The following is an 8,657-nucleotide window of genomic DNA, read 5'->3' as shown; positions in this document are numbered from 1 at the left end:
AGACATCTCACAGTGGCTTTGTGGTGTCAGCCATCACTTTGAAATGATTGTGTGTGAAGCTGCCTTTGGAGACATCCCAGCCGCCTAGATTTATGGCAATATTCTCTGCTGCTCTGGGTGCCATTCATGCCTGCTTTCCACTTGTCGGCAACACTCATCAATCTACCTGACCGCTACTTGATTCTATCTCTGCACTGAATTATTCTCCGACAACTTGTGATTGCTTTTCTCCCCACAGCCCTGAAGTATTGCATGCTAGACGGTAAGAACTTGGTAGTATTCATGGCCACCTAAAGTGAATTTTCATTTCCTTGAAAATTCTCTGGTCTCATCAGCACTGTAAAGTCCTACCTCCCATTCCATGGGTTCCTTTCGAAGACAAGCTTGCAGTCTGGTGTACCGAAAGGTAGCTCCTGCATTGGTTATGTGCAATTTTAGTCCTACTCAGAGTAGACCCATTGAAATGACTGGACATAAGCCAAGTAGGATTTTGCTGGATACACGCCAGTTAGTCATGAAAAGAGCCTTCCATTGGCTGCAACTGAAAATTGTTTCCAAGCCTAATTACTGTGGGTGGAGTGATTTGTGTTTATTGCACAGCACTGCCCATTCACTGTAAACTTTACAAAGGTCACCCCACCCTCCCATGGAGAGTCTAGGTAGCTGCAAATCTACCCCATAGTAGGGGCCATAGCTATCTCTACAGCCACATTTCCCAAAGTTGGAAAAGAGCCTTCTGGAAAAAGCCCAATCAGTTCCAAAGAAAGACAAGAGCTCGCATCTGCTGACTCCTTTCCCCATAAAAGGGGAAGTACTTGCCAATGTCTCCAATAGACCAGGGATTCCTGTTTTGTCCTAATAATGGTGGAACCCAGTGAGACCCAATTTTCAGGAGTGTTTTAAATTTGTCTGAATTGCTCATCTTTGGTTGTTGTTGTTATGAGTGGGGAGGCCAAAGGGGGGGTGGGCAACCATTTCCGCAGATCCCTGCAACCTAGCATTGAGTCTGCTTATGCATCATTAACACACGAACAAAGGAGGGCGCAGCTTTGCACAAAATCTGCAAATGCTACTTTATACACCTAGATGCAAATCCGGAAAGAATTACTCAAACAGAAATAGAAATATGTGTCCCCATAGTGGGGTAGACTCTGGCCAGGCCATTTTATTTTTATTTATCAGATTTACATATGGCGCCTTCTTCATAAGATATCAGGGCAGTTCACAGAATAAAATATAGGATAAAAACAAGTTAATAATTAAAACAAAACAGAAAATGCCGACGCATTTAAAAGGCTGTAGAATATTACAGAATATCCACAGCATAGATTTGAAGCACACTGCGTCCATCATACAATCCTGGGAACTATAGTTTACTCTCACAGAGCTACAATTCCCAGCACCCTTAGCAAATGACAGTTCCCCATGCTTTATAATGTGCTCAGAATTTATGAGACTGAGTGCCACTGTATGTGCCTGCACAGTCTGCATTTCAAGTGCTAATCCTTGATGGGCAATTTCACAGCCCCTGCTCTAATTTCTTATGGCTCCTTCCATTTAAACTGGGCTTGGACCAGACAGCCTTCCAAATGGAGGATGCCATTTGAGGACTGCCCTTTGTAAAGCAGGACACTTGGCCACATAGGTACCAACTCCCTAGAGCCCTGGGTACCCAAATACCCACAAAATTCCCCATGAAGGGGCCGGGCACCCACAAATTTTGGTGCCAGGGCCATGCATGGTACCCACAGCCCCATGGCACCAAGCTGACACTCTTGCTTGGCTGCCACAGAAGGCAAAAAGGGGGAAGTGGGTTAAAAAACAAACAAATCAAGGTACCTGAGCTGAAGTTTGAAGGTCTGACCAGTGAGACTTTCTTTCAAGCAAATATGTGGTAGCTGAGAGGCACAACATCTGCTTTTCCTTTATGTCCATCTATTTCGTTTAACAAGTTTTATATACCACTCGACTGTAAACAAAAACCCTCAAATCCGTTTACAAAACTAAAAAAATAAAATTATCAATTTAAAAAACCAAGTTTTTTTAAAAACCAAGTTTTTTTAAAAAAAAATCCATATGATTAAAAACAACAGTAGCAAGAAAGAAATACAACACAGGTGACTTCTATCTACATGTCTGGATAGGCTTGAGCAAAAACAAAAAGGTGCTGTCTGGTGTCCATAAGGCAGGGGGGTTCCAAAGGGCAGGTGCATGCAGAAAGCTCCAGGTTCAATCTTCAGCTTTTCCAGCAAGGGCTGAGAATGCCCCCTGCCTGAAACTCTGCACAGCTGCTGCTGCTGCCCATCAGTGTGGACAGTGGAGGGCTAGATGGACCAATGGTCTGGCTAGGGCCCAGGGGTCAGCAAACTTATTCAGCAGGGGGCCGGTCCACTGTCTCTCAGACCTTGTGGGAGGCCGGACTATATTTTTTTTGGGGGGGGCATGAATGAATTCCTATGCCCCACAAATAACCCAGAGAAGCATTTTAAATAAAAGGACACATTCTACTCATGTACAAACACGCTGATTCCCAGACCCTCCAGAGGCAGGATTTAGAGGGCGATTGGGCCAGATCCAGCCCCCGGGCCTTAGTTTGCCTACCCATGGGATAGGCAGAAGGCAGGCTCCTGTGTTCCTGTGCCTAGGATGGCCCCATAATGCAGAGACCACAGTGGCTGATTCTAAAGGCCCTCTAGTGAATCCATATTATGGGATGGGCCCGAGCACAAGTGGCCGGAAGGCTGCTGTTGCAAGCAGGCCTTGCTTGAGGGTTTCCCAAGAGGACAGGATACTGGTCTGATCCTTCAGGGCTCAGTCTTTTTATGTTCTTAATTTTGAAGCTCACCATTCCACATTCTTAGCTATTTTACCAACAGACTGGCTTCCGAAAAGCATATTTTAGACCCGTGACCTTTCATTTTTTTCTTTCCTTTTTTTCATGCGGTGCTTATCTCCTGCTTTTCCTCCTGGAAGGAAGCCCAAAACAACTACAGTGCCAGCAAAACAAACAGAGAGCAACTCAATAAACACAACATCCGGTTGCCTCCAGTGCTAGCGCTACTCAGAGTGGACCCCTTGAAGTTAATGGACCTGACTAACTGAGGTTCATTAACCTCAATGGGTCTACTCTGAGCTTAGTTGGAAACAACCCATAGAAAGGATGTGCTGGAAAAGGCTTGCAAGGCTGCATACGCACCATACTTCAAGCACATGACTTCCCCCAAAAGTGTCCTGGGAACCAGAGTTTACCCCTAGCAGAATTACAATTCCCAGCACCCAGCACAAAACTACAGTTCCCAGGATACTTCGGGGGAAGCCATGTACTTTCAGTGCACAGGCAGCTCATTAAAGTACACTGTACTGTACTGTAAGTGCCTTCCCCGCACCCGCTTCTCCAGTGACGAAAGAATATTACATGTTTTTTGTTCTTCCTGAATTCCCGCCTCCTTTAAAAAAGAAAGAAGGTAAAGCTTAAAAGTCTTTGCTGCTCAGTTAAGCGAAGAAAGGTGAGTGCAATGTTTTCCATAGACACACACCCTTTTCCCCACTGCCTTTCTCCCCCCCTCCTTTTGAAAGTGTGGGGGGGAGCCAGCCTCGCCCCTGGGCGCAATCCGGCGAGGGCGAGGGCGCAGCGCCCTTTCGCAAACGCAGCTCCTCGGCAATCCGCGAGGTGCCAAAACGCGAGAGCGCGCGAGATCCCTTTAAGCCCCACATCTTCCCACTAGGCTAAGCTCCCCCCACCGGCCGATCGCCCCTCCCCGAGCTCCTTGGCACGTCCCCGATTGGTGGGCAGGGCCGGTGCCTTTGAAGTGTGCTGCAAGATCGGAGCTATTTGACGTGCGGCTCCGGGAACGGGAAGGGCTTTTTTTTCCAAAAGAGGTTTTTATTATTTTTATTATTATTATTCTTTCATTAAAGTCTCGCTGGGGCCGGTGCGCTCGTCTTTGCCGCCGCTCCTGCCAGGCGCCCGGGCTTGGGCGCTGCGGAGCTCGCCTCTCCTGCCTCTCCCTCCCCCTCCCCAGCCCGGCCCGACCCCACCCCCGCCCGGCCCGCTCCCCCAAATGAGCGCTGGCTCGCCCGCTGGATCTAACGCAAGGACATCGCCCACCAGCAGCGGAGGGAAGAGCGCGGCCGCCGCCGTAGCAGCCGCCGCCGCCACCTTCTCGTCCTCTCCAGCCCAGGCTCCGGGAGCCGCGTGCCCGGCGCTCTCGCACCTGTCCCCGGAGGACCCCCTGCGCCAGGCGAACCGGCTTCCCATCAGGGTGCTGAAGATGCTGAGCGCCCACAGCGGACACCTCTTGCACCCGGAATACCTGCAGCCCCTCTCCTCCACGCCCGTCAGCCCCATCGAGGTCAGTGCCAGCCAGCTCTTTCCTGCTTTCGCTTCTCCCTCTCCGCACACGCCGCTCCCCCGACGGCGAGTTGGGCGACGGGAGGGACCCCCGGCACCTCCGGGCGCTTCTCACCTGCGCCCCTCCAGAGCTGCGCCCCGCTTCCCCCGCGTCGGTCCGCGGTCCCTTGGGGAGCCCCACCCTGATCTCTCGCCCTGGCTTGGACTAGAAGTCCGTCTGTTCTCTCTCTCTCTCGGAATTTGTAGAGCCGGACGGGAGAAAATCCTCGCCCGGACTTTCCTTTTAAATAGAGTCCCAAGCAAAGAGAGTTATTTGAGTTCTGTGATTTTAACACAAATTCCGACGGCGGAGGAATCGCTTGTTCGTTCCTCGATCTCCCGGGCCGAACTTTGCGAGGCAAGGTTCGTGGGCGATCGTTGCGCGCGCCCGGAGCCTTTGTGGATCAAAGGCGGGTGATCGCGGGATCCATCGGGGTGGGACGGAGCGGGGTTGGGGGGGTGGGGGGGTAGGCAGCGGGTGTGAATCGCCGAGGCTGCTTGTCTCTCGGTTCCTGGGAGAATCTTCCACCCGGGTTCGGACCCTCCATGAGCCGAGCGCCCGTCTGGAGAGTGAACCAACCCGGGCCGGATCTGCTCGTCTGTGGGGTTTGCAGGAGGGGAAACTTCCGTCCGGTTCCGCCGGAGGGAATTTCCGTAAGGGTGGCGCTCCTAAAAAGAAGGGGGGGTAGCCTAAAATAGTAGGGGAGTCGGGGCAGGAGTGTTTTTGCAACTAGGGCCGGGAAGGGGGCACCGTTTGCGGGATCTCCGCGGTGCGCCCCGGGGGCCTTTCCGAGTCCTTGCCTGTCCTTTGGGTGGGTGTTGTATTGGGGGTGGGGGCGCAGTTCCTCCCGACGCGTCCAGCTCTGCGTGGTCTAACCAGCCTCTCTGTCTCCCTCCTTGCCTTGCCTTCCCCAGCTGGACGCCAAGAAGAGCCCTCTGGCGCTGCTGGCGCAAACCTGCTCGCAGATCGGCAAGCCGGACCCTCCGCCCGCCTCCAAACTCAACTCCGGCGCTTCGGCCGGGCTCTCCGGGCCGGACAAGGAGTCCGGGAGCCGCGGCGGCGCCCTCAAGCAGCTTGGCGAGCCGCCGACCGAGGACAAGTCCAGCTTCAAGCCTTATTCCAAAGGCGGCGGAGGCGGCGATCTGCGTAAGGAGGGCGGCGGCGGCGGGCAGCCGAACCAGGCCGGGCCGGGCGCGGAGAAGACGGGCTTCCGCGTGCCCAGCGCCGCCTGCCCTCCTTTCCCTCCGCACGGAGCAGCCGCCGCCACCGCCTCGTCCTCTTCCACCTCCTCCTCCCCGGGCGGCTCGAGGGGCAGCTCTCCGCAGCACGCGGATTGCAAAGGCGCCGACGACAAGAAGGAGATGGATATGTCCGCCAAGGCCAGCCCCGACGGCGCGCAAGGAGCCGGCGGCGGTAGCAGCCGCGCGGGCAGCGGCGCGGGCAGCGCGGAGCCCGGAGCTCATACCGAGGCCGCTTCCGGGCGCAAGTCGGAGCCTCCGGCCCTGAGCGCGGGCCACGTGGCTCCGGTGTCCCCATACAAGCCGGGACACTCGGTCTTTCCTTTGCCGCCCTCCAGCATCGGCTACCACGGCTCCATCGTCGGGGCCTATGCTGGCTACCCGTCCCAGTTTGTGCCCAGCTTGGACCCTACCAAGCCTAGCCTGGTGAGCAGCCAGTTGCCTGGCGCCTTGGGGTTACCGGGCAAGCCCCCCAGCTCCAGCCCTCTGACGGGGGCCTCTCCCCCTTCCTTCATGCAAGGATTATGCCGCGACCCCTATTGCCTGAGCTACCACAGCGCCTCCCATTTGGGCACTAGCAACTGCTCCAGCTGCGTGCACGACCCGGGCAGCCTGAAAAGCGGATATCCCTTGGTGTACCCCACACACCCTCTGCACACCACCCTCTCCAGCGCCACACCCAGCCTGCCGGGCCACCCGCTCTACACGTACGGCTTCATGCTCCAGAACGACGCCCTTCCCCACATATGCAACTGGGTGTCTGCCAGCGGACCCTGCGACAAGAGGTTTGCCACCTCGGAGGAACTGCTGGCCCACTTACGGACCCACACGACACTGCCAGGGGCAGAAAAACTCCTGGCTGGCTACCCTACCTCTGGGCTGGGGTCCGCGGCATCTTGCCACCTGCATCTCCCACCCACCGGCCCCGGGAGCCCCAGCTCCTTGCCAGGATCGCTGTCTTTGAGAAGCCCGCACACTTTGGGACTAAACCGGTACCACCCTTATGGCAAGAGCCACTTGCCCACGGCCGGGGCGTTGCCTGTGCCCTCTTTGCCCGCAGCTGGACCTTACTACTCTCCATATGCCCTTTATGGCCAAAGACTAACCTCAGCCTCTGCACTTGGATATCAGTAACTATATTTTCCCGGTGTCTGCCGCCTCTCCCTCTTCTTTTCCTGCCCTCGTCCTGGGACTATGTATTTATTTACTGTATGTTAGCTTAACGCTGGGAATTATAAGTGCATTAATACACCAATGAATCAATGGTATGCAAAAAGTCTGTGTCCCCCTCCCAAAAAAATATTGATTATAACAGTACCCAACCTAAATCTCTCTCTCTCTTTTTGCTTGTGTGGGGGCTCTTAATTGTGTTTTCTTTTATCTTTCTTTTAACCCCCTATAATTTTCTTTTTTAAAAAAAATCTCTTGATCCCCCATAAACCATTTGCATGATTCTCAACAAAATGCATCCTTCCCTCCTTTGTTTCCCCCCTCTCTTTTCTTTTTTTAAAGGAAATAGTTTTCCCCCCTTTTGTACAGTTATCAGAAATGTAATTATATTTTTTTTTGTCCTTTTGTGTATTGTGTTCTAAGGAAAGGGGCGGCGGGAGGTCAGCTGGGAGATGTTCTGTGGCTTTGTTCTAGCTGCAGGATGGCAAGAGCGTCACTTGCCATGTGGTGGTGAGATGCACTTTGCTGATGGGTTGTAAGCAAGGAAGGACCCCAGCCTCTGCCGCCGGCTTTGGTTCTGAGGACTACTCCATCTTAAGTCGGGTGCCCTCTCTCTTCTCCATAAAGTCAGGTGCTCTGAGCTTTGAGAGTTGGTGGGTGCCCTGTATGGAGGCAAGGGCTGATGTGCCAGTTATCCTGGTGCTTGGATGTTGCTGATGATACTTGAAGCCCAGAAAGAGTGCTGAGCAAGTCGATCCATCATAGGGACACCTATCACAATTTTTTTGAGGTGGCTCTTTTGTTTATTTTGGTGTTTTGTTTTTTTTAAAAGACCTGGATTTAAATAAAATTGGCAAGCACCCTCGAGGGACTGGAACTGAAGACCTTTTTCCCCCCAACATGCACCAAATGAAGAACTCAAAATAACTTTTGCTTAGCCTAGTTCAAGCTGGATCCTTATAAAGAGTCTGGCTAGCCCCAAGGGGCCGGTTGCATCCTCAACTGCAGGCTCAAATCTACATACCAAAAAAAAACCATTCAATCCTTCCTAATCCCCCAATTTATCTTGACCTATGGGAATGGAACTGTCTTTAGGTTGTGGAGCCCCACCCCACCCCATCCCCAGTCTTAACGCAGCGCGGAAGGCTGCGGATCATTTTGGGTGATAAGAGCTCCATCCTGGTAAGTCTTATTTTGTTAATAAATGAATACTTGGCTATATCTACCCTGTAGTTTGTGCTGTCTTGCATTCTCCCTTCGGCTGCCTGTGTGTTGTGCGCATTCTTTCCGTATGAACCACAGCACCAAAACAAAATTGTGGGGGGGGGTGTGAAACTCCTCTAGTGAATGGCCTTTTTAGGACACATTAAAGATTAGCAAGAATATGAAGGTGAGGAATTTAGTTTGGGGATTTAGCTCAGTGGTAAGAGCATCGGTCTTGCATGCAAGCGGTCCCTGGTTCAAATCCTGGCATCTCAAGGTAGGGCAGGGCAGATCCCCTGTCTGACACCCTGGAGAGCCACTGCCATGTCACTGGAGACGATACTGATTTGGAAGGATCAAAGGTCTGCTCAGAACAAAGCAGCTACCCATGCTCCTAATTTCCAAGGCGTTAGCAGCTGAAGGTTTTTCTTTCTCGTGCAGGAGGAGGCATTCTTGTTCTCTGCCTCCCCAGGTAGGAACAATGAGGTGGTATAGTCCTGAATTTGTAGGGTAGACTATCCTTTCAGGCTGCAAGGGGTCACCTTTTTCACTTCAAAAAATAACCTGCCAGCAAGCGGCACAATAGGCACCAGTCTGAGCTCGCTTCTTTCTCCTTGATATGCCAGCATTTGCAGCAGCAGCAGCATCTTTTCCC

At 52.8% G+C, this 8,657-nt stretch overlaps 1 protein-coding gene across 1 annotated transcript; it reads left to right on the top strand.

The window, feature by feature from the left end:
• The first annotated feature begins 3,824 nt into the window (after positions 1–3,824).
• Positions 3,825–8,020, top strand: ZNF703 (zinc finger protein 703). Its single transcript, XM_082200458.1, has 2 exons — positions 3,825–4,352; positions 5,306–8,020. Exons 1-2 carry the CDS (start codon positions 4,062–4,064, stop codon positions 6,761–6,763), a joined length of 1,749 nt encoding a protein of 582 aa, XP_082056584.1. The 5' UTR covers positions 3,825–4,061; the 3' UTR covers positions 6,764–8,020.
• Positions 8,021–8,657: the final 637 nt, after the last annotated feature.

Source organism: Podarcis vaucheri (genome assembly GCF_965113315.1).
Source record: "Podarcis vaucheri genome assembly, chromosome: 15".
Taxonomy (NCBI): Eukaryota; Metazoa; Chordata; class Lepidosauria; order Squamata; family Lacertidae; genus Podarcis; species Podarcis vaucheri.
Note: the sequence above shows the minus strand (reverse complement) of the source record. Positions and strands in the feature narration are given on the sequence as shown.